Source organism: Pollicipes pollicipes, unplaced genomic scaffold (assembly GCF_011947565.3).
Source record: "Pollicipes pollicipes isolate AB1234 unplaced genomic scaffold, Ppol_2.1 Scaffold_3087;HRSCAF=3621_pilon_pilon_pilon, whole genome shotgun sequence".
Classification (NCBI taxonomy): domain Eukaryota; kingdom Metazoa; phylum Arthropoda; class Thecostraca; order Pollicipedomorpha; family Pollicipedidae; genus Pollicipes; species Pollicipes pollicipes.
Window position 1 is genome coordinate 10,183,611 of NW_023596225.1, and position 25,397 is coordinate 10,209,007.

General features: G+C 55.3%; 2 protein-coding genes and 1 long non-coding RNA gene across 3 annotated transcripts in view; 2 read left to right on the forward strand and 1 right to left on the reverse strand.

The window, feature by feature from the left end:
• The window catches only part of LOC119089359 (zinc finger CCHC-type and RNA-binding motif-containing protein 1), a 60,639-nt gene extending 51,377 nt beyond the window's left edge, over positions 1-9,262 (forward strand). The window contains exons 2-3 of the mRNA XM_037212030.1: positions 8,347-8,924; positions 9,209-9,262. Of these exons, the coding sequence (XP_037067925.1) occupies positions 8,412-8,924; positions 9,209-9,262 (567 nt within the window). The 5' untranslated portion in view covers positions 8,347-8,411. The remainder of the gene's footprint in view (positions 1-8,346; positions 8,925-9,208) is intronic.
• Positions 9,263-15,724: 6,462 nt separating this feature from the next.
• On the reverse strand, positions 15,725-20,255 carry LOC119089360 (cell surface hyaluronidase). The gene is made up of 2 exons (XM_037212031.1): positions 20,122-20,255; positions 15,725-18,796 (listed from the first exon to the last, which is right to left on the reverse strand). Exons 1-2 carry the CDS (start codon positions 20,245-20,247, stop codon positions 15,725-15,727), a joined length of 3,198 nt encoding a protein of 1,065 aa, XP_037067926.1. The 5' UTR covers positions 20,248-20,255.
• Positions 20,256-21,964: 1,709 nt separating this feature from the next.
• On the forward strand, positions 21,965-25,359 carry LOC119090378 (uncharacterized). Its single transcript, XR_005093217.1, has 3 exons — positions 21,965-22,046; positions 22,901-23,023; positions 25,336-25,359. It is a non-coding gene; the product is annotated as an uncharacterized LOC119090378 (long non-coding RNA).
• The last annotated feature ends 38 nt before the right edge of the window (positions 25,360-25,397 follow it).

Below are 25,397 nucleotides of genomic sequence, written 5' to 3' on the forward strand. Positions count from 1 at the left end.
GCAAGCGGGGTGTCAGGTAGGCTTGGTGCACATTCAGCTGGGGACGAACTGGCGGGCAGGGTGTCAGGTAGGCTTGGTGCACATTCAGCTGGGGACGAACTGGCGGGCAGGGTTTCTGGTAGGCTTGATATACATAGCTTCTGCGTGGCATGGAATAAGAATGCTACGAGCTTGGAAAGAGGAAAAACTGAATTAAACTGGTCGTCTTCAGGTCACATGAGTGCATGTTACAAAACAATGGATTTAGCACAAAACACATTTCAAGTTGCTTGTTTTCATGTGTAGCGCGCATTGCAAACCCGTGCCCGACTGGTAGGAGACATTTATGATCCATTTAAGATTGTTCAGCGTGCCATGCGAATAAAACGACGCCTGCCCTCGAACTCTTCAGTACCGTTTTCTCAGGCAATTTACATAGCCCAAATCTTCCTCATGGGGTCGGATGTCAAATTTCCTTCGAAATCACACGACTTTGTACCTAACTTCTGCGAGGCCGTTCAGGACCTTGTGCAAACCTTTTGACTCAGGGGCCCATGTTCCTCGCTGCCCCATCCTTGGCTACGTTCCAGAATTTCCTTGGATATTTTATGAATATTGTCCACAATGACAAACGCCATTGCAGTTCAGGTCATTGGCAAATAATACATTAATTGAAATAAACTCAAAAACCACCTCCCAATTTAAAAGAGCTGATATTAAGTCACGGACATAACAAATGCATGGCAAAATTGATAAGCGAGGGGTAGCACCCTGCAATTGCATGTCCCTGATACGCATGGCTACTACCTGTAACATAAAACAGCTTAGTTTTAAGGCACATTCATATCACATATGACACACGACCGAACATAACAATGTCGACAGTGACCTTCACTTTGATGCCTGCAACAATGCTCAACAGTTATGTCATGCGCACGCGCACGCGCTTCGAGCACAGATGTAGCGTCCTCGGGTCGCCTGGCCAGCCGATCCAAGCGTAAACACAGTCATGACCCGGTCACATCTCTATGAGCTGCTGCGGTCATGGCGGCTCATGACAAAATGTCTTTCCACAGGTACATACCAATATCGTCTCACCTGTCTAAGATAGCCGACGATGCCATATATACTTGGTGTGAGTGTGCAGTGTACATGACATACTGTTGCTGGATAAAAGCTCCGATCTGCATCATGACATTCAGCGATGGTAGTGCATCTAGCGGATTGCAAACGAGTAATAAGTCAGTCAACGGAGCTCATTTATTTAAGGGCAAACACATGAATATGAGCTGGGTGCAGCATGCTCAAAAGCAATATCACTGCCCACAAGCCATACCGAAAACGATACTGTTTATACATCATCCACAGCATTCGCTGCTAGGGAACTCGCTTTCACTGCCAGACGTGTTTCAGCGTCGTGATCTTTATGCAACAGACGTGCAATCGAACCAGTATCTAGGTCATGTCAACAGAGAACTTCAAAAGCGTCGCTGCGTATCTACTATAGCTGGCGGGCTGCTGAACAGGGATATGCATGGCGAACATATGAAATCGCGGTTCAAAAACAGCAACACACTGTGCGCCGAAGTGCTGACTTGAACACGCCAGCTGCAGGCCGAAGTGCTGACTTGATCGCGCCAGCTGCAGGCCGAAGTGCTGACTTGGTCGCACCAGCTGCAGGCTTCGCCTTTCAGATGTCAGCAGTATCTCATAAGCTTGCAAGACGGTCACTCTGGCTACCTATGCGAGTTTAGCTGCTGATAACGATAGTGCCAACATTTACCCACTTGACTCGTCTTCAACGAAATCTTCCGATTCTGACACTTATAAGCATGGAGCTGATTCCGAGTTCGCCTATCAGCAGCACAGCACGATTTTAAGTCTTTTCCGATTCCGATGATTTAATGGAATATCATTCACTTCCTGGGCCGGTTTTGTTCGGCTCGGATACTGCGGGAACGGTTTGGAAATAACCTATTCTGTGAGCCTTAGACAGGCTAGCGTAGGGAAAATGGTTTTCAGAAGACAGCATCGTGCCTTGTGTTTCATTTGTTGTACATACAAACATTGTCCAAACAATGACGCTCTTGTTGCTTTATTTCTACTTAGTTCGTCCTGTTCTCCTATCCATAACTACGAACAACACTGACAACGTAACCCCGACTGCTCACTGACAACGTAACTCACAAATATTGCGAAAAGAATCAATTCCATTTAGACCTAACGTATTTTCTTATTCTGAGCGCAACTCCGAGTTTACCAGCGCCGAGTGAAGTTATGATAAGCTCTGTAAATAGTCGCCACCAGCTCTGTAAATACACCTTTACCAGCGGCATCAGCTACACAAACCATGTCCTCGCAAGCCCGGTTACACGCTGGTGCACTTATTCGATTTCAAGGCGGTGACAAACCTGTCATCGTTCGCGACTCCTTTTGTCGGCGGTGCATACCTTGAACTGTATCCCACTTTTGGTGAGCCAGGTTTTCCAATAAGACACTCGTTCTTGTCAGCTCCGTTCCGATCGGCGGAATGTCTAAGGCCAGAGACTGTTGCCCGGGGAGGCTTCGCGCGGAATGCCGAACCGATCTTGCCACATCTGAATATGTTGGACCAGCCCCAAAGTACGACATCACACCCCAATGGTGCGCCCTCGTTCAGGCGCCAGCTCAGTTGGCTGGACGATGGTGCAGAACTGAGAGCGCAGCGGAGGACAATACACCGAAGAATGCAAGGAAGCAGTGCTCTGCGTTTGTTTTTATCTTACCTCCGAGAGCAGGCGAAGAGCGAAATGGATCAGAAGAAGGAGGAGTTGGCAGGGGAGGGCACTAGTCACTAACTGGGGAGGATTCACGGAGTTCAAGAAACAGTCTAGAAAAGACAGCCACATCGAAACATGCGGTCCCGTATTTTGTTCGCGGTTGCCCTCTGATCTACCTGACTTAAATACTTCTACCAAAATGTATATTTTGATAAGTCACGTAAATATGCAGGACACAACGTGATAAACGTCCATTCAGCAAGGTCCTGATTCAGTTGGCGCCAGCGAGCGGCGCTGGAGCTGGCGGGGGAGCAGGCACCGCGCCAGCAGGGCGTGCCAGCTGCCGCACCGACAGCACGCGGATGGCGCTGGGCCGCGCGCTGGTCAGAGGCTCAGCTGCTGGGCCTCAGAGACTCAGCTGCTGGCCCTCAGAGACTCAACTGCTAGCCCTCAGAGACTCAGCTGCTGACCCTCAGAGACTCAGCTGTTGACCTTCAGAGGCTCAGCCGCTGGGCCTCAGAGACTCACCTGCTGGACCTCAGAGCTCATGCAAAGAGTGATGTTTAAATACACGCAGGCACTGAAGTCAAATGCCGATGGGTACGGTATGGAAGTGGGAGACATGTTGTTGGTGCAGATAGTTACCCAGTCTCTTCAGCAACCCAAGTCTTAAATGCGATTTGCTGCGTGCGGAAATATGTCGGTAAACAAATATCATGCGCGTGTCCCAACAAATATGCATGCCAGGCTCAGTTAGCTTGGAACTGTATCAAAACTAGACCCATCTAGCGCGCGAGGTGCCGCATATGTCATCTAAAATTGTTCAATAGGTGCGGATGCATTGTACATACACGTCAATGGAAATGAATAGCGTATACGTGATTTGAATTACGCAAGGCTTCGAAATTACGGAACGGAGACGCTCTAATTGAACACTTCATAAAAGCAAGGAAGACCATGCGCTCCTGGTTTTTGGACATTACGAGTTCAAAGTTGTTATGCTGGCAGCCACATCTCGAAATAATTAGCCCAGCCTGACACGTCGAGTATTAGCTATGCACTGTTGGCCTGATATCGTCTTTTGTGAATGCTTTCCGGTATTTTGACGGTCGGTAACTGTCAGCAGAGGAGCTCTGAACTCAAAACAGCTCGACGATGGCGGTTTTTCGCTAGCATACATTTTCTAGAAATGCATTGAGTTGTTTTCTTTGAAGCAGTACCTAAGCTGCCGGAAATGGGGCTGTCCATGTTGGTAACGGAGCTGCCCATGTCGGGAACGGAGCTGCCCATGCCGGGAACAGAGCTTTTCGAGCGCCGAGAGATGTTGACCTGCACTGACTGCATCGCACACTCGGCCCACCTCCACCAGTCCGTCTCACTCACCTGCCTGCACGGCGGGGCGGTGTCCGTCGACCTGCGGTTCTATCGTCTGACTCGACGCCGGACGACGGCCGCGCGCCGAAATAGCGCCCGCCGCCCGCCCAGAATACCCGGGCCCGGCTGTCGCCAGCGCGCCACAGGTCCCTGGGCGGCGGTCGGACCCGGGCGCCTCCGACGGTGACGAATCAGGGCCGGCGTCCCCGCCGCCGGCCGGCCCAGCCCATCGCGTGCAAAGCCTTTTGACCCACCGGGCTGGGTGAAATGGTATGAACAAGCTTTCAAGAACTGAAAAGGTTTTCGATACTGCCTCTACAGCCATTGGCATGCCAGACACACTGCAAAAGCGGCCATTGTAGGGGCGCAGCCCCGCAAGATGTGTTGGGGGGTGGGGGGAGGGGGGGAGGGGGAGGGGGAGGGGGAGAGGGAGGGGAGGGTGGGCTGAACAGAGAAAAAGACGCAACATGTCCCAAAGTATCCAACAAACTGGTATCTCTTCAGATTTGGCACACTTCCTTCTCAAAGTTGGAGGGGGGGGGGGGGCAGGAGCCCAGGCCTGGAGGGTGGGGGGGGGGGGGACTCGGGACTTCAGCTCCCCGAGCTGAATAGAAAATTACATCCCTGGGCTACTGGTCGCGTAACTTTGCTCGAGCTTTCCTTTGCTTTGATCTCTACCATATATGACGAAAATTTTCCATGTATAGAAAAATAGCACGTTGCCCCTCAAAAGGTCTGAGTGTGCAGCATCAGTCACGTCTAGATATAGCCACAATCATAGCGCATGAATGCACTTCAACTACACAGTCAATGTTGCCAAGTACAAGATATAGACGATAGAGGACACCACTGCGCAGTTCCCGCAGTTGCATTGTCAACCTTTACATATCACATTAACATTTTTCGTAAGAAAATGTTGTTTCAGAAATGGCGTTCTGTATCCGATTTCAGGATCGCCAGGGGGTGGCTGGCGTGTACTACCGTCACAGCCATCCTCAGCCAATGGCTGCAGCAGCTGGCATGACAGCCGACGTGTGGCAGCCAGCCACCAAGGCTATGTTCGCCCCCTTCCCACCTCACCCATGCTGACGCCATCCGGCCGGTGCGCTCCCACGGGGCGGGCCGGTGCTGCAGACAGAGACGCTCACCGCCTGAGCTTCTGGCCGAGACCTCTGATTGTGCCTCTGGTATCTCCACTGCAGCAGTCCGGCTCCGGAGGACGCACGGCTTACCGGCCGCGGTGGCGACAGACCGCCAGCATTAAGAAACATAAATTGAGAGGCGATCGAGTTAAGGTGTAGGTGAGATTATATTGAGATAATCACTTGTGTAGTGCACAAGTTCTAACAGTGTGTTCTGGGCCCGGTCCTGCACCTGCTGTCAAGTTTTAATCTAGGTTGGCGCTCTCAGGCTGCCTTTACTCTTTTTTGACATGCAGTCCTCCTCTTCGATTCGTTTACAGAGCTGAACGGACAGATGCTGGCAGGTGACCATGCAAATCTGGGAGCCCGGTTAGCCGGTGTTTCAAGCCGGGTCCCGGTAATGAATGCGCAAAAACGTCACCTGCTTGTCTTTGACCACCTTTGGGTCTTGTACCTACCTGGTGTAACCAATGCAAGTAGTTTGCTGTTGTGTTCAAGCGTCGCATGAATTTCTTTCCATTCCATAGTTAACATAGGAACTCCATCCACGCCGTTCGTTATCACATACATTATCCACGTTCTTTCCTCTCTTTTGCGCCTCGTTTTGAGGGCGGCAAATACATGCCTGATCTGGTGTAAATTTGGCATAAAATGGTAAAGACCATATTGACGCAGGTAATCCAAATAAGCGTCCGGGAAAACGCAAGGGATGGTAACAGAAAGCGATATAAAACCGCGCGGGTCACAGGTTGTTCCCGGTATGCAATTATCATTGACGTGAGGAGAGTTGCAGGCTGGGGGGCTTAACTGATGGATGGAATGGGATGGAAAGCGTGTGATAAAACGCCACCAACCTTACCTATTTCTCCGTGTCTTGGAGAAGCTTCGGTGTCGGGTTAGTCTAACCCGTTTAGTTGATCCTGTTTTAAGCTCGTGCGGCGGAGAGTTGTCTCGCCGCTCCACATGACATTCCATGTGTCCGTTTTGCTTGTGCTTCATCATTGGTGAGTTGGTTGTCGCATTGGCTGTAACAGGGTGATAGGTTTGTCCGACTTCATCAACTTATCTGTTTTGTCATCAGTTCAGTTGATCTGAAAGGGCTATTACAAACTGCTTGATTGTGTTATTTGGGGACCAAAACTCAACCTAAGCAACCTTTTATTGCATGAACTCTGCAGCCCCACCATCCCATACAAAATTTTAGGTAAGCAGCATCATTTGTGGATAAATTTTGATGTACCACAATTATTTGTGCACTCTGTGTTATCCTCTGGTGTCACCCAACCATTCTTGCAGCTGCTGCCATTAGTGCAATTTATTAGCCATTAGGCACTTGCCACAGGCCATCCCAGTCTGGCAAATAACACATGCTTAAAGCAACATGAGCCCATGCTGCCACAAACCCACCCAGCCATGGTCAGGTGATATGGATCAAAGATAATTACCTGAACCAACTGGGTTGCCATGACATTAAAAACAACAAATGTTGAATCTAAATATTTTACAGACTTCAATATAAAATTCATTGCCACTTTTTCAGCAATTGAAGCATCCCTTATGCTGATACTCAGTCCACATTTATTTGTGGAACTGTACAGTACAATAAGGCGAGACAGTAGTATCAGTCTTATTCCTCAGAGAAAAACCAGGGGAATGGAGAGGTAGTTAGGCCAATACTCAGCAACATGCCTTTATGAAAACAATAGCAGAAGTAAACTCACTTCTAGTAGCATTAGCCTTACTCCTCAGGGAAAACCAGGAGAAGGGAGATATAGTTTGGTTGATATTTTGGCAACATGTTTGTATCAGAACAACAGCAGAAGTGAATCCACCTCTGCTATTGTTTTGATAAAGGCATGTTGCTGAAGCATCAACCCAACTATATCTCCATTCTCCTGTAATTTTCTCTGAGGAATAAGGCTAACACTACTATCTTATCTATGTGAATAATGTTCTTTGCTAATGCACTGAACAACTTATGTTATTTTGAACTGTACAGTACTGTGGATTAGGGTTGCAACTTTTTCCAACATTTCCTGAACCAACTTTGACATCAACATGCACATCATTGTGTAGAAGAAAGGACACTCATTTGCACCCCTTGTGATATTTAGAATGATTTTGCTTTTGGATTTGCTAGGTACTGTTATTAGTTATCGCTGATCATCAGTGGCCATTGCGCTTGGAGCCAGGGATATATATGTTCATATACAGGCTGGTGCACACCTATCTCTGGTTTCTGAACTCTGCAACTACCACTTAAAGATGAAACATGCCACTGTTAAGATACCCATTTTTGTAAGTCCAGTTTTAGTGACAGTTTGATTGCACAGTTCTTAATTAGCTCCTCAACAGCATTAGCAACATGTTACACACAAAGTCAAGAAAAAATGTATTTTTACTGCTTGAAATAAACATTCCATGACATGAATAATTGTTTGCTGAATGCTCTGCTGCTTGCTCTTGAACTTTGCATTGTGTTGCATATCATTTAGACTGAAGCTCATAATACACTTGAACGTGATGTTGAGAGCAACATGGATCCAGTTTTTTATGCTCCTTATAGGGAGGACTAGTTTGTCACCTGCTCATTGGTGACAGCATGTAATAACTTGTTGTTCAATGGAAGTGCACAATTGTGCAGTAAGTTGTATAAAATGTTTGGAGTTTGTTAATTTCCCATGCAGTATTGAAACCATACTTTATATGATGTACAGAACTGTCATGCTTGTGAACTGGCTTGCACATAAAATATTGCCATATTTTGAAGCATATTCTGGAACTCACAAGAACATTTTACTTCATGTTGAAACTGCTGGAAACTATTGAAACAACTAAGAAACCCAAATATTTGTTATAATATATCAAGGTACTCCTATAATATGATTATCAGAGCAGACCAAAAGCAGTTAGAAAGCCAGCTACTTCGTATTCTTTGCTTGGCATTCTTTCACTTTCCAGATTATGCTGTGCATTTCATGGGATTTTTGTTGACATGCAATACACACATATATTTTCTAAGTAGTTGGTGCCAGTGCTGCCACATGACCCTGTCGTGACTCGCCATAAACACGCTACGTTCTCGTCCACAGACCCGCGCTGCCGCGCCCCGTGTGGGCTCGCGTCTCCCAGCTCCCGGCGGTGAGGCGCGGCTGCCATGAGCGGCAAGCTTGCGCCCAGCAAGAGCACCGTCTACATCAGCAGCCTGCCGTTCGCGCTGACCAACAGCGACCTGCACAAGCTGCTGGAGAAGTTCGGCCGCCTGGTGCGTGTCACCATCGTCAAGGACCGCGAGACGCGACGCAGTAAGGGCGTGGCGTTCGCCCTCTTCCTGCGCCGCGAGGAGGCGCTGGCGTGCGCGGCGGCTCTTGACGGCCGCACGGTCTTCGGGCGCACACTGCACGCCTCGCTGGCGCGCGACAACGGGCGCGCGGCCGAGTTCGTGCGCCGGCGCGAGTACCCGGATAAGTCGCGCTGCTACGAGTGTGGCGAAGCCGGGCACCTCTCATACGCGTGCCCTCGTAACGCGCTGGGCGAGCGACCGCCGCCCCCCAAACGGCCGCGCAAGAAGCGCCGCAAGCCGCCGCCGGCCGTGCCGGCCGCGGAGGACGAGGACGAGGAGGAGGGCGAAGACCCGCGCGAGGAGTCGCTGGCCGCCGCCATCCAACACGAGCAGCAGCTGCGCGAGCGGGAGGGCGGCGCCGGCCCGTCGGAGCCGAGCGGCTCGACGGAGCGTCGGCCCCGACAGCCGCGCAACAGCTACCTCTGCGACGACTTCGAGCTGAGCGACTAAACACGTATCGGTGGCGAGCTGTTAGAGACTGGTGGAGCGGGAGGCGGACACCAGGACAAGTGCTGGGCGCTGGCGTGCTGTGGGCAGTCGCGCCGGACGCTTCGTTGCAGTGGTTGTGTTCAGCGCGGGCCCGTTTGACCGGTGTCATCCACCGCCGTCAGTGCTGGCGCACAGCCAGTGTCTTCATCTGCGGCCTGCTACGGACAGCCATCTAGGTAGGCCTCGCTGGGTGGTCCCGCGTCCGTGTGTGAACCTCGACTCTGTTTCTGCTGACGGTGCTTGTCCGTCTTATCAGGCTCGTCCATCTGTGGGAGCAGCTACCGTGGGTACCTGTTCGTGTGTCGTCCTGTCCGTATTTCCTTCGTCTCACTCATTCGCCGTCCGTCGCCTCCATCTGACGGCGCGGCATCGCTCCTGGTGCAGCGCCAGCCGGCTGGGGAAGTGTATGGACGGTGCGTCCCTTTTGCCTTTCCGAGCGCAGCAGAAGGCAGTCGGACATGAGGTTCATGCCATGAGAGAGCAGGACAAAGTCGTCTTTTAAATAGACCATGCTGGGTCCAACACTTTGTTGTCTATGCTGGTGATATGCAATCTTGGTATTTCGAGTCCCCGGGCAAGATCGGCTCGATAAAGCTGAAGCCTTTGTGCAGGGCAGGATGATGACATGTAGCCCGATTATTCTCACAGAGGGCAAGTCCACCGTCAGTCGTGGCAACACCTTGCAGCCTTGCTGTGGGATGAGCGGGAGCACAGGCCGGACGCCTGGCTGTTAACTGGCCGGGCATTTTGCAACTTCAGCAGCCCAGCCTGGCCTGTCAGCGCCTCACTGAATGCTGGCGGGTCGACCGCACACTGTGCGGTCGTTAGCAAGCGGCCTGTGCGACGCACAGGCCATTTGCTAACGGCCGGGGTCAAAGAAAAAATGGCTTTATCATATGTATATAGTTTTATGTACGGTTTTGATATTTAGTTGGTACATCTAAGTTATATCACTGCAAGGGTATATAATACAGTTAGTGTGTATATTTATTGCGCCCAATTTAAAATACGCTTAGTTGTTCGCCGCGGGTGCAGCCCTGTGCACACGTTTTTTTGTGGGAGCACTATCGGTCGGCAGTGTAGATCGTTCATCAGCGGACATGACCTTTTGTGGAACTCGACCGTCGACTGTGCATTGCTTACTGCGGCTGGCCTGTCGCCAGTGTGATGGCCAGAATACGGCGGCTCCGAAAAATTCTAAATTTGCGCAGGTGGTCATGGTGGTCATGGTATAGGCTATCAGCTGCTAGCAATGTAGGTTTGTCGGATTCCGGTCCCCCCATTTTATTCGTTCGACCCCCGGCAGCGTCTCGCTTAATGCTGACTGGCCGGCCGCCACGGCTCTGTGTAAACACGGCGCGCCATCGCCGATACTTTTAGTCTCGCCTTGCGGGTGCGACCACGTGGTCACGATGTTACTGCGGGAGCATTATTTTGGCCGGCGATGTAAATGCTCATCAGCCGTTATGACCTTTTTTGGTTCAAATGGAATCATTAAAGCCGATTGTTAGCTGCTTCCAGCCTGCCAGTGGCGTGGCGGCCGGAGTACGGCGTCCGGGGAGAAATACTCATTTGCGCGTGGAGAATGCCACTGTTGCATTTGATAGCCGTGGTATAGTGCTACCATGTGCCAGTACAACACACTTGTCCGATGAGACAATCTTATTTGTTCGGTTGACCCCTGACGGCGTCTCACTCAATGCTGTTGTACCGGTTGCACCAGCTTTTTGCAAAGATATGACATCCAATTCCAATCACCTTATTGCGCGCAGTGGGTGCAACCACGTGTTCACGATGTTATTGTGGGAGCTTTTATTAGCCCTGTAGTGAAGTTCCGTGATGGCCGGCCATGTGAGTCGCTCATCAGCTGGCAGGACGCGATGCTAACTGAGGCTGGCCCACTTGTAGCGTGATGACCAGAAAGCGGCAGCCCGGAACAATACCGATGAAGTTGCTCGGAGATCGGCCTGTGTGCCAGGTAGGGATGACATAGGGCTATTACCTGGCAAAAGATCATACTTGTCGGATTAACCATCACCGCCTTTCTGTCGTTTTTGTATTCGTGTCTTTTTTGTATTGTTTCGACCCGCGAAAGCGTCTCACTCAATGCTGTCCGCACGGCCGTGGCGGTGGTTTATAAAGTTACGGCGTCCAATTGAAGCATTTTTAGTCCTGCGCGGTGGATGCAATCATGCGCACACGAAGTCATCATGTGAACGCTGTTGCCATCAATCTAAATCGGCCATCATCTGACGTGAGTTGTGTGGTCCAAAGAAACCCTTAAAGGCGCATTGCCAACTGCTGCTGCCAGTCTGCCAGCATCGTAATGGCCAGAACACAGCAAACGTGAAAATCCCTATAATCGCACCCAAAGAGTGGACTGTGTGCACTCTATAGCGCTGGTATAGGACTGTCAGCTGCCAGTTCAACATACTGGTTTGATCATAGAATCTATTTCATTCGGTCGCCCTCCTCCCCCAGCAGCGTCTCACTCAATGATTGCGGGGGCCACATCGGTGACCTGCGAAGCTGCCGCGTCCAATTTAAAATGTTTTTAGCCGCTGGCGGTGGGTGCGACCATGTGCGCGCGATGTCAGTTGGGAACTCTACTGGCTGGTGATGTAAATCGCTCATAGGCCGACATGACCTGATCCAAATCACCCCTTGACGGCGCCCTGCTAACTGAGGGCTTCTTGTCCGTAGCGTGGTGGCCAGAATACGGCGGCCGCAGACAATGCTTGCAAAAATGCGCGCGAAGATTGCGACTGTGTGCGTTCGGTACCACCGATATAGGGCTATCAGCGGCCAGTAGAGCAAACGCCTTCGATCAGGCGGTCGACATTATTTAGATGATCCCCAAAGTCAAATAGTTGTATTTAAGTTGTATAGTTTGATATGTAGCACGCGCAATATCATCGTCAGAGCTCTATTGGCCGGCAGTGTGAATCGCGATAGCGCTGGTATAGAGCTATCAACTGCCAGTAAAACACTTCCGTCTTTTATGGAAATAATTGTCTGGCCGATCCCCCCGCCCCCTCCCCCTCACGACAGGATGCCACTCAAAGCCGGCGGGCTGGCTGCACCGGCGGGTTGGCTAGATACCGCGCCCAATTTAAACGCCGCGGCCGTGCACGGCCAGTACAGCCATGTGCACACAATGCTATTGTGAGGGCGCTTTTCGCTAGCAATAGAAATTGTTCATCGTTAGGCATGATTTGTTGTGTCGAAATCACCTATATCAGTCACCTGAAATCTTCCGAGTTTTGTTTGTTAAAGTTACCTTTTTGAGTGATATAAACATAAATACTCTCTTGTTTTGCTCATAGTGCTCCTTGCTTCAAAATGCGTCTTACTGCTAGGTAACAGCCACGTCAGAGATGATTGTGATGCTCCACGCATTCAGCCCCTGGCTGTGGCAGTGTGATGTGCGTCTCACTGCTAGGTAACAGCCACGTCAGAGATGATTGTGCTGCTCCACGCATTCAGCCCCTGGCTGTGGCAGTGTGATGTGCGTCTCACTGCTAGGTAACAGCCACGTCAGAGATGATTGTGATGCTCCACGCATTCAGCCCCTGGCTGTGGTAGTGTGGTGCTCTTCTCTCCCATGTCGTATACTGTGTGAAACCGGACGGTTTTTGTAAGAGCAGGGTGCACAATACACGGCAACGTGTTTTCCTCAGTTTGTGCCGCACAGAGTTGTGCCACGGTGTAGTTAGGTAACATGGTGCATCTGACAAGCACGGGAAATAGATGCAGCTGAAAGAGAAAAGGAGAGGAAGGAAAGAGCTGAGAGGAAAGCAAGGTGGGAATATAGACGTTACTCAAACTTTCCAGAACCCCTGCCCTTGCTTAGCATCTTTCATTGTTTGCTGGCTTTCCGATTGGGCGCCACCCAATAGGAGGCCAACTGATGATATCGTTCTCTGAAGGCTATTCCCTCCCATTTGGTGGCCGTGGCAATCCTGCGTAATGATCCTGACAATGAAAACGAAGGGATGAATCGGTAGCGTACGCGGCTTCTGATTCTAGTAACCTCAGGCAGGTGAATATGTTATAGTCCAAAGATGTACATCAGGCTACATCCGTCGACTAATTGCAGCACGTACCCGACGCAGTGCGGCCTCCAGATGGACCCACTTACACGTCTCGACGCTAATGCCCTGGTTACACGCGCCGAGAATAATGACGCACTGACCCGGAGCTAAACGATGGGCTGGTGCAGCAGGCGTCACGCTGCAGAGTGAACAGCCTGAGCTTGCGAACGTCGCGTGGACGGAGTCTTGGCTGTCAGCTCTCCAGCATGCTGACGTCGCCCACGATATGGAAGGCCAGTGCACTGCGGAAGTTCGCTAACAGCCACCGGCGCTCACCATCTGTCGCAGGGGTGAGCCGGTGACGTTTGGAATGGTATGTCACGTCTGATATTCGTGTTCCCAAATGTTTCATCTCTTAGGCATGCATCTGCTTCTATTAGTAGTCGCTGTTAACACTGCAATCACTGCATCGATCCGTGTATTTTTGTTTGTTCCGCGAAAGCTTTTCGTTATCGACATAAGATTGGCGTTTCAAATATCTTTCGTGATGCATAATCTGTTTGCTCTGAAAAGACACGCCCGCTCTTACATTATTGCAAGTATATTCTTGTCTTCTAAATCCGTTCTTGTCCGTGAAGGATTTGCCGATTTGGAGAACGGCCTGAGGGAAGTGTGTCCCTTCGTTCACTCGCGGTGCTCCGCCCCAGAAACAAAAACATGTTGGTTCTCTCACTGATGCAAATCCATGCATCTTCCAGCCAATGCAGTATGCGAATTTTGTAGTGAATGCGTTTCAAAGATGGCCTGTGAATGCCGTGGAAAGACGACTAGATCTTTCACCTGACGCGTTCACGCTGCTGAGTCAGCACATGGGCTCTGCTTGCACGTGTAATGTTTCTTCAGCGAGTTAGATCAGGCTCTTATTCGTGCATTGTAATCAACCGGAAGGAACCATTTCGATACCACACGACAGTATGATCATGTCTGAGTTTGAAGCAGAGAAACAACAGATATAGTGACATGAGCAAAAATTCGGCTCAGATGTCAGCAAAACAACAAAGATATCGACACACGTCAGCATCTTAACAAAGATAACAATCATTGGATGCCAGGCTCGTTGTACTTTCCTGCGTCATCGTGAGTTATCCTTAAAACCCATTCATGTATGCGTTTATTCAGAAGTTCTGTTTCGGTTGAGGAACAAATCCGCGTTTCACATCTAAATGAGATTAGAAGAGCGTAAGAAAAGCGAGTCAACCCAACGTAGACTAGTGCCACTCCTATCTCCCGTGAGGAGTTATACAAAACGGGCTTGCTGCTGCCAGGTTAAGCACTATTTGGACATTTTTCAGATGCGTGATATTATTCCTTTGCCACCGCAGAAATTCTTTATTCTTTAATTCGTTCTGAAATTTGTAACTTCACCCATGCTTTCCTGCTTTAAAAATCCCTATGTCTCAGCCCGGTAGGTAGCCTAACAGGCTGTGGCAAGCTTCACATCGGATAGGTATCGCGCGCATGTGCATTTAGAGTGAGCTGTAGTCGTCGCTGGTGGCACAGTATGCTCCGTTAACAGGGGTGCGAGTCGCTCCAGGGTCGGTATGCTCCGATACACACAACCTGACCGCCGACGGCCGCCTGCCTTCGGACGCATGCTGTGCCGCCTGGCAGGCACCTGCTCAGGTGCCATGCAGGCCACCCCAGCTTCAATCACAAAGCCATCCAGGCGAGTGGCGTGTTACAGCAGGCGCGTCTTTCGGTTGATTATGGATGGCCTGTTGAATCAGCTCGACAGTCTTTATGAGGCAGCAGCTAGCTGGGTAGGCAACTGAAAGCTTCCAGTGTCATGGTATTCGTAATAGACCGTTCAGCCAAAGGGCTCGGTACCAGGGCGCGAGACAGTAATGCCACGTTTTCGTCATCCCGTGCTTAACCAGGGCCGGGGTCACTTAAGCGCCGTCGGGGTTCTCAAAGCCGATGCGTCGCGAATACCAGGAGGTGCAAAAAAAGGAGAAAAACACCAAAGCTGTGGTGGAGTCCAGAATTTCAGGCTTCCATGAGATCTACTGTTGCCGGGTCGGGTGAAGTGCAGGGTTTCAGCCAAACACGAACATCGGGCGGGTCGGAGTCGGGCGTCATCTTAAAGTACAGGGTTTCAGCCAAACACGAACATCGGGCTGGTCGAAGTCGGGCGTCACCTTAAAGTACAGGGTTTCAGCCAAACACGAAGATCGGGCTGGTCGGAGTCGGGCGTCGCCTTAAAGTACAGGGTTTCAGCCAAACACGAACATCGGGCGGGTCGGAGTCGGGCGTCGCCTTAAGATGAAGTCCGGAGTATGAGCCCATGCTTGAATCTGGATTTAAGCCCGCAGTGAAGTGCGGGGTTTCGGGGCACCGTGAGCTCGGTGACATATTAAACCGTAGTGAATCCGTTATCGTGATCTGTGTTGAAGTCGACGTGATCCTTCGGCGGGGAAGTCGGAGGGTGGTGAGGGCGCCGTTGGCGTCAAGTGATCCGTGTTGAAGTCGACGTTATCCTTCGGCGGGGAAGTCGGGGGTGGTGAGGGCGCCGGTGGCGTCGAGTGATCCGTGTTAAAGTCGACGTTATCCTTCGGCGGGGAAGTCGGGGGGGGTGAGGGCGCCGGTGGCGTCGAGTGGCTCAGTCCGGTAGGTGGGATAGGCGCGCTCGGAGCAGTCTCCATCCGTGTTCATGTCGGGCAGGACGATCTCGATGGTGGGGCAGCCGGCCGGCTCGCCCTCCATGCCCGGACACTCGTCCACCGTGTCGGGCGTGCGTGCGTACGGCGAGCTGAAGCGGAAGAACAGCACGCCCACGGCCGGGTCGTGGAAGTAGCGCACGTCGGCGCCGCCGCTTTCCAGCGAGCCGAAGTCCGGCACGGGCACGGCGCTCATCTCCAGCGTCGGCGTGACGTCACGCCCGACGCAGATGCCGACCGTCTGGCTGACGTCGGCCTCGACGCCGGCCAGGCGGATCTTGAAGCGGCGCGGCACCGTCTGGTTGAAGTGCAGGATGTAGGACTCCTGCGTATTGAGCGCGTAGCTGATCTGGTAGTTGTCGCGGCCAAACGTGGCGGTGCCGTCGTTGCGCGTGATGAACGTGTGCACCGGGTTGGCGGCGCCGTCCCACCAGAGGAACTGCAGCTTGGTGAAGCGCGCTGGGCACATGTGCAGGTTCCACTGCGGCACGGCCGCGCAGCGCGCGTTGAGGTGCACCGCATACGGCTTGACGAGTGTGGCGCCGGCGTGTGTTGTGAGCGAGCCGTCCTTGTCCCAGATCACGCTCTGGATGTTGCCGGCTCTGTCCTCGAAGCCGCGGCCCTCGCTGGCGTCGAACACGCGGTTGCCCTCGGCCGGGTCGCTGTAGCGGAAGATGGCGCCGCTGGCGCTGTTGACCGGCGAAGTGTAGTCCCTGTTACGCCGGCGCATGCCGATGCCGCCGGCCGGCCGCACCACGTTGCTGGCGAATTTGTCGAACGTGACGCCCTCCAGCGAGACGATGCCGTCGTAGAAGATGACGCCGATAATGGGCAGCGCGTTGTCAGCACCGTTCATGCGGATCTGGCGGTCCCACCAGATGACAGTGTCGTTCTGCAGCCGGATCCAGCCCTCCGGCTTGCCCTTGTTGGCAGTCTCGCCGACGATGAGTGAGTCGACCAGTCGTTTCACGCCCGGGTACGAGTAGAGGAACCTGACCCCCTCCACGCTCTCCGCGATCTTGAAGTTGCGTGCCAACACTTGCGGGCCACGTACCTTCACCGACTTGTAGTTCTTGAAGGCGGTGAAGCCGTTGAATTCGACCACGACCGCCGCGCTGTCCGGGTCCTGCGGGTCCTCCAGTGGATTGTAGTTGAAGCCGCTGTGGACATGGCCGTTCGGTTTCAGTACGCCGTCGAAAAGCAGGCCATACTCGTTGTTGGAGTGCGCCACGTTATCGACGAACGCGCCGAGCGGGGTGCGGTACGCCTCGTTCTCCGCCATGAGCCCCAGCTCAGCTGACGGACCGATTGGCTCACGCGGGAATGTGTACCAGATGCCGAAGCCCTCCGAGCCGCCAGCCACATTGCCTTCCATCGCCGTGTCCGGATTGGTGATCCAGAAGGTGGAGGCGCGCCCGTCCGTGGGCGTCAGGCTCGTGCGTCGCGTGCTGAAGCCCAGGTTGCGCCGGAAGGTCGTTCGCTTCTCGCCGCCGTCCTCCAGGAAATAACAGTGGCCGTAGTGGTCGAACGCCATGTTGTCCTCCACCAGCAGGCCGTTAGTGCCGTGTACGGTGACGCAGCGCGAGAACGTGTGGTGGATGGCGTTGGAGCGCACGTATGGCGGGTGCTCGCGTGAGTCCACGTCGCCGCACATGTGGAAGTGGACGGGGTACGCACCCAGCACCGAGTTCTGACCCATGTGGAAGATCTCGGCGTTGGCGATGCGCACCGTCTGGAAGCCGGCCAGCACCTTGATCTGGCCGCCGAACGTGTCGAAGCTGAAGCGGCCGCAGTGGTTGTCGCCGTAGCAGGCGTCTTCCATGCGGCCGTGGATGCGGACGTTGCGGTTAAGCAGGCCCACCTCGGCGCCCATGTTGACCCCGTCGGTGGTCTCGCCCCAGTGCGTGAACAGGATCGGCCGGCCGACCTTGATCTCGGTGCTGGAGCACTCAGCGCACTCCAGCAGCGTCAGCTCCTCCGCCTGCCGCCAGTCGTAGTCGGTGGACGTGACGGCGATGGTGTCGCCGGCGCGCCAGTCGCTGACGTCCGAGTCGACGGACAACGTCATTGTGGAGGCGGGCACCGTGCCGGCCGCGTACGACAGCATGCTGACTTCGAACGGCCAGTCGCCTTCCAGCCTCGTCACCGACTGCACCAGGAAGTCAGCGTCGCCGACGCGCTGCACCAGCCGCGACGTCATCGAGTTGTCGCCCTCGGGGTGGCCGAGCTCCTCGACGCTGTTCTCCGGATGGCCGACGTGGCAGACGGCCGCCCAGGCCACCGTCTGGCCCGGCGCGAGGTCACGCAGGTGACTGCGACGCTCGCCGCCGTAGCACGCCTGCTCGAGCGCCAGCGCCACGCGCTCCGGCTCCTGGCCGCCGTCCAGCTCCACCTTGCGCTGCATCACCAGCAGCACCACGCTGTCCTGGCGCGTCACGAGCTCCGCGAACTCGCACGAGCGCCGCAGCCGGCCCAGAAAGCCCAGCGGCTGACCGTCGGCCGAGAACTCGTACGCGATGAAGCCGCGGTACCAGGACTGCGCGTCCTCCGACTCGGCGAAGTCGAAGATGGGCGAACCCACCACCAGCTCCCGCGTCGTCTTAGGCAGCGTGGTCTGCAGGCGCGCCCAGGCGCGCCGCGGTGCGCCGTGCACCTCCAGCCGGCCCTGGTCAACGACCAGGGCCTTGAGCTGCAGCGCGCCACCGACCTCGACGCCGACCGTTTCGTTCTTGAGGCCGAGCAGCTCCAGCTCGGCCTGCCCGGTGAAGGGACAGTCCTCGGCGCCCACCCACAGCTCGCCGTTCACCAGCACGAACTCGGCGGCCAGCTTGGCGAGCGCCACGTCCGGGTCGAAGACGAGCCGACCGCCGGCGGCCACCTCCACGGAGACCAGGAAGGGTGTCGCCGTGTCCAGCAGGATGGGCTCCGTCACAACCACCGCCTCGCCCTCGACTGGCACCTGCGGCAGGGGCTCTGATCCGTCATTCGCCTGCCCGGGCCGGAGGGGTGGAGGGAGGGAGCAGCGGGTCGCGCACCGGGCGTGTGGTCGCCACGGACACGCCGAGCGTGGTGGACGGGGACAGAGGTCAGCTGACACCCGTGCGGAAGTCTGACTGCGCAACAGCCACGGGCCATGGGCGGAGTGGGGCTGCATCACTGGCGGGGTGGCCGGCGACTCAACCAGAGCGACTTGTCGGGCGCGACGGGCATAGGCAAATCTGGACCAAGTACATCCCACCTCATCTGAGTGGCACGGCCCAGCCGGGGGCGTTCAGTTTTGCTTCGCAAACCTTTTGGCTGATAAAATCATCAAAACCACCACAAACAACACAACAAACATGCATCAAAGGGTGTCATGGTTTTGGGTAGTGTGCAGTTCAGAATGGGAGCGAAGTCCTGCTTTTGGCTCTGAAGCCGAATCCGAACCCAAAACAGTGACGTGAAGTCGAAGTCAAAGCCGAAGCCGAAGCCGAAGCCAGTGACACGGTGACAGTGAGGTCACAGGTCAAGCAAGACTTATTTTTGAAGAGCAAAGTCGGCAACTGCAGTGAAACATCACCTTGTCAAGGTCGAAGGCAATAGTTTAGCACCATATGAAGCCGTTTAAAGCTGTAAGTAGGGACAATAGCTCCAAACATCTCCCAGCCTTCATAGGAGCATCTCGTCTCAGGCGTTCTGTAAAACCTTGCGATTTCATAAACCCGTACTGTTAGCAGACGCAAAGCAGGTTTTGCCTTTGCAACGCGTCAGCCCGTTCCCCGTTCTTGACGAAAGGTTCAGTAAATCGTGACTTAAAGCACTGGGACCTTACTCCGTTTGGCACTTGGAGGTCTCTCGTCTCCTGCCGAGCACGCATTCTTTCGTTTCTGAAAGACGCCCGTTCACGCATTCGCAACTGACGAACAATGCTGTGCGGAGACGTCCGGGCGGGAGGCGGAGAGCGGAGGCTGATATGAGCGGAGGGGAACTGCTGGTGTGGGAGGCGGTGCCCATCGCACCCAGTGAGCAGCGGCCGCCCTGCCGCGACGGCGGCGGCGCCGCAGCGACAGTGGCGCCGCGTGATGAGCACCCGAGGACACGCCGTCCCAGGCGAGGTCGCAAGGGGCGCCGCAGCGACAGTGGCGCCGCGTGATGAGCACCCGAGGACACGCCGTCCCAGGCGAGGTGGCAAGGGGCGCCGCAGCCAAACAGCCGGACGCTGTGTACGCACACTGTGACCGCCCGCGGCCGAGGTTCCAGCGCAGAGCCGGGCCGAGTTGGCGGCCGGCCTTCGCCACGGCTTACCGCGCCAGAGGCCCAGGTGGCAGCGTCGCTCCAGCTCTTGAGTGCGGCGTCGTCGTGCGGGCAGACTCCCACGGCGAGTCGGGCCAGGGCCATCAGGCCCAAACCGAGCAGAAGTCGAGGTACCATGGTCTCGTCCGGCGGCAGGTGTTTGTCCACCGGCTACGGGGGCGCCGCCCTTTATACGGCGTTGTACCGCCACCGGGAGCGTTCCTCCGCGGCTGGCGGCGACACCTGTGCGCCAGCCTCGTCATGATCTCCCGTGTCGGTGCGATTGGCCCCGCGACGTCTGCCGACGGTTGATCGCAGGACACGCACCTGCCATTGTGACGCGTGGTAAGGCTCATTGTGCGGCTGACAGCGTCGCCTGCGCTGCACGCTACAGGTGGCCGAGCCCTGAGCCGTCGTGGCCTGAAGCGGTGTTTTCTACACGCTAATGAATGACGCTCGTGGTATATTTCAGCCCGCAACAAATGTAGCGTTGCTGCTGTGAAGATAGGCCAAGAGTTAACAACCGGCGCCCGTACGGAGAGCGCTGTAACCGGCACTTCCGTTCGCCTGATTGGCGCAGCGTATTGCAACAGTGTCTTGCCATTCATCGGCAATGAAAAGGGGGCCGGTACCAGGGCAAGCTACAACAGTGCATTTAAGCTGCGTTGGCGGACTCAGTGCCTTAAAAACAAACACATGTTTTGGGGATGCGGGTACGATGGCTGCTCCGGATCAGAGAGATGAACTCCAGTTAGTTTGAATTCCGTACTGAGCACTGCTCGGTGCTCGCTCCGAATATGTTAATCGTCCTATGAGACCATTCAAACCTAAATTAAGCAGAAGTTGTCTTATCCTCTCCAGTGCCGCGTTAGGCAGGGCAGCAAACGTGAAGCATATGCTCGACCTGTTCCAACTGCTCTCCGCCTGGCCGTCCGCGGGTTCGTGTGAAGGGCTCGCGCACGTGCCGGCTACATTGAAACCGCGTCGAGCAATGCGCAAGGACATGGAACATGAAGCCGTATTGGTCGGCCAGTTGAAGTTGGAATGGTTATGTGGTGCGAGCGCTTTTGCTGTTCTGCGATCTCGACCAACGCCGGCATTACTATTCTTTAGCAATTTACATCATCTCGACCAGAGCATTGCCTATCCGCTGAATTAACAGTTTGGCAGTCTGGTGGAAAAGCTGAGAAACGGTGCTCAATGTCTGAACTTTGTGCGTTCACCCTTGTTAGGGAGTTCATTTGATCGTCACCAGGGCACCACTTCACTAACGGGTGGAGTCAGATGATGGCACGGCACGTCACGCTGCCTCAGGCTGGGCAGAAAATACAGTGTGCCGGAATAGGGAAGATCGTCGTACATGTCAAATTATATCAGCTCACTGTCATAATACATATTCTCCCAGCCATAACTATCTAACCAACCGAATTCCCAACGATGTTCGTTTCCCGCAGCACTACGTCGTGTTCAATAAACACCTGTCTGATACCTGTTCTTTATCCTTCATTTGTGGGTAGTGACGCATTGCAATTCAACAGTTCGCGTTTTCTACTTCCCATATGGACTGTGGCTGATACTTTCACCCTTCACCCCCAAGCGCCACTTCCAACACGAATGACAAGCCACAAGTCATCAGTCCCCGCCCCTCACCCGGAACTCCCTCTTGTTTCAGCGGCACCGGCGCCGCTCCATGCCTCGGTCCCGCTTCGTCACGGGCGGCGTGAGCTGGGGTCGGCCGCCGCCAGCACCGCTGAGCCTGCTGCGGCGCGAGACGGGCCTGGGTCGCGACCCGTACCGGGCCGTCTGCCTGGCCCTGCGCGCCGTGTGCTGCGCCGGTGGCCGGCGCCGGCTCCAGCGCCGCCTGGCCCGCGCCGACGCCGCTGACGCCGAGTACGCCGTAGAGCAGCTCTTCCTGCACGCGCCGGCGCAGCGCAGCGGTGAGCCGATGTCCCTGGGTGTGTACCGCCCTGGCGCTCTGTCGCTCTGATGAAGCAGCGGTGAGCCGATGTCCCGGGTGTGTACCGCCCTGGCGTTCTGTCGCTCTGATGAAGCAGCGGTGAGCCGATGTCCCGGGGTGTGTACCGCCCTGGCGTTCTGTCGCTCTGATGAAGCAGCGGTGAGCCGATGTCCCGGGGTGTGTACCGCCCTGGCTCTGTCGCTCTGATGAAGCAGCGGTGAGCCGATGTCCCGGGGTGTGTAGCGCCCTGGCGCTCTGTCGCTCTGATGAAGCAGCGGTGAGCCGATGTCCCGGGGTGTGTACCGCCCTGGCGCTCTGTCGCTCTGATGAAGCAGCGGTGAGCCGATGTCCCGGGGTGTGTACCGCCCTGGCGCTCTGTCGCTCTGATGAAGCAGCGGTTAGCCGATGTCCCGGGGTGTGTACTACCCTGGCGCTCTGTCGCTCTGATGAAGCAGCGGTTAGCCGATGTCCCGGGGTGTGTACTACCCTGGCGCTCTGTCGCTCTGATGAAGCAGCGGTTAGCCGATGTCCCGGGGTGTGTACTACCCTGGCGCTCTGTCGCTCTGATGAAGCAGCGGTGAGCCGATATCCCGGGGTGTGTACCGCCCTGGCGCTCTGTCGCTCTAATGAAGCAGCGCCTTATTCTGTGTCGGTATGCCACGGGCAACCCCTCTGCCTTATTGCAGCATCTAACGGGCGTTACCAGCACTTGTGTACAGCGTCCAGTTGGAAGCTCCCTGGTTTTGTTTCAGGGTCTCACTGATATACTATATATATGCCATCCTGCGTGATGTGTTTCCGTCACGCACTGATCCCCAACCGGCTGCGTTTCAGTGCTGGCCGCCCCGGCCTTCGGGCCTCTGGACCGACCGGGCAGCTTCCAGCCGTTCTTCAGCGACATCGAGCGGAAAGACGACAGGTGCACCACGCTGGTGGAGAGGCCCCACCCTTACCTCGGTCAGTGTGCCCAACCCTGCGCTGGTGGAGAGACCCCACCCGTACCTCAGTCAGTGTGCCCAACCCTGCGCTGGTGGAGAGACCCCACCCGTACCTCGGTCAGTGTGCCCAACCCTACGCTGGTGGAGAGGCCCCACCCGTACCTCGGTCAGTGTGCCCAACCCTGCGCTGGTGGAGAGGCCCCACCCGTGCCTCAGCCAGTGTGCCCAATCGTGCGCTGCTGGAGAGGCCCCACCCGTACTTCGGTCGGTGTGCCCAAATCTGCGCTGGTGGAGAAGCCCCGCCTGTACCTCAGTCAGTGTGCCCAATCGTGCGCTGGTGGAGAGGCCCCGCCCGTACTTCGGTCGGTGTGCCCAAATCTGCGCTGGTGGAGAGGCCCCACCCGTACCTCAGTCAGTGTGCCCAATCGTGCGCTGGTGGAGAGGCCCCGCCCGTACTTCGGTCGGTGTGCCCAAATCTGCGCTGGTGGAGAAACCCTGCCCGTACCTCAGTTAGTGTGCGCAATCGTGCGCTGGTGGAGAGGCCCCGCCCGTACTTCGGTCGGTGTGCCCAAACCTGCGCTGGTGGAGAGGCCCCGCCCGTACCTCAGTCAGTTTGCTCAATCGTGCGCTGCTGGAGAGGCCCCACCCGTACCTAGGTCCGTGTGCCCAACCCTGAGAGGGTAGAGAGGCCCCATCCGCACCTTTGCCAGTGTGTCCGACCTTGTGCAGGGATACCGCCCAGATGGGATGAATGGACTGCCATGCGTCAAAGGCACACAAATCATGTGCATGCCTCCTGTCAAGCGAGAGAATAAGGGTGTACACAGGGCTGTCAGCCTTGTACACCTCGCATTGCGCGGTAGGCTCGCAACGCCAAGGCTGTCCCACGGTCTCACGTCTGACCTGAGCCTGTCTGACCTGAGCCTGTGTGACATGAGCCTGTGTGACCTGAGCCTGTGTGGCCTGAGCCTGTGTGACCTGAGCCTGTGTGACCCGAGCCTGTGTGACATGAGCCTGTGTGACCCGAGTGTGTGACCTGAGCCTGTGTGACCTGAGCCTGTGTGACCTGAGCCTGTGTGACCTGAGCCTGTGTGACCCGAGCCTGTGTGACCTGAGCCTGTGTGACCTGAGCCTGTGTGACCTGAGCCTGTGTGACCTGAGCCTGTGTGACCTGAGCCTGTGTGACCTAGCCTGTGTGACCTGAGCCTGTGTGACCTGAGCCTGTGTGACCTGAGCCTGTGTGACCCGAGCCTGTGTGACCTGAGCCTGTGTGACCTGAGCCTGTGTGACCTGAGCCTGTGTGACCTGAGCCTGTGTGACTGAGCCTGTGTGACCTGAGCCTGTGTGACCTGAGCCTGTGTGACCCGAGCCTGTGTGACCTGAGCCTGTGTGACCTGAGCCTGTGTGACCTGAGCCTGTGACCGAGTGTGTGACCTAAGCCTGTGTGACCTGAGCCTGTGTGACCTGAGCCTGTGTGACCCGAGCCTGTGTGACCCAGCTGTGTGACCCGAGCCTGTGTGACCTGAGCCTGTGTGACCTGAGCCTGTGTGACCTGAGCCTGTGTGACCTGAGCCTGTGTGACCTGAGCCTGTGTGACCTGAGCCTGTGTGACCTGAGCCTGTGTGACCTGAGCCTGTGTGACCTGAGCCTGTGTGACCTGAGCCTGTGTGACCTGAGCCTGTGTGACCTGAGCCTGTGTGACCTAGCCTGTGTGACCTGAGCCTGTGTGACCTGAGCCTGTGTGACCTGAGCCTGTGTGACCGAGCCTGGTGACCTGAGCCTGTGTGACCCGAGCCTGTGTGACCTGAGCCTGTGTGACCTGAGCCTGTGTGACCTGAGCCTGTGTGACCTGAGCCTGTGTGACCTGAGCCTGTGTGACCTGAGCCTGTGTGACCTGAGCCTGTGTGACCTGAGCCTGGTGACCTGAGCCTGTGTGACCTGAGCCTGGTGACCTGAGCCTGTGTGACCTGAGCCTTGTGACCCGAGTCTGTGTGACCTGAGCCTGTGTGACCTGAGCCTGTGTGACCTGAGCCTGTGTGACCCGAGCCTGTGTGACCTGAGCCTGTTGGCCTGAGCCTGTGACCTAAGCCTGTGTGACCTGAGCCTGTGTGACCTGAGCCTGTGTGACCCGAGCCTGTGTGACCCGAGTCTGTGTGACCTGAGCTCGTCTGACCTGAGCCTGTGTGGCCTGAGCCTGTCTGACCTGAGCCTATGACCTGAGCCTGTCTGACCTGAGCTTGTCTGACCTGAGCCGACCTAATCCTGTGACCGTCTGACAGGTCTGTGACCCTCCGACCTTGTGACCTCCGGGCGCGGCCGTCTTGCCCTCAGCATGCCGGCCGTTGGCGTTCTCCCCTCCACTGGCAACACGTCCACGGACCTGGAGGTGGTAG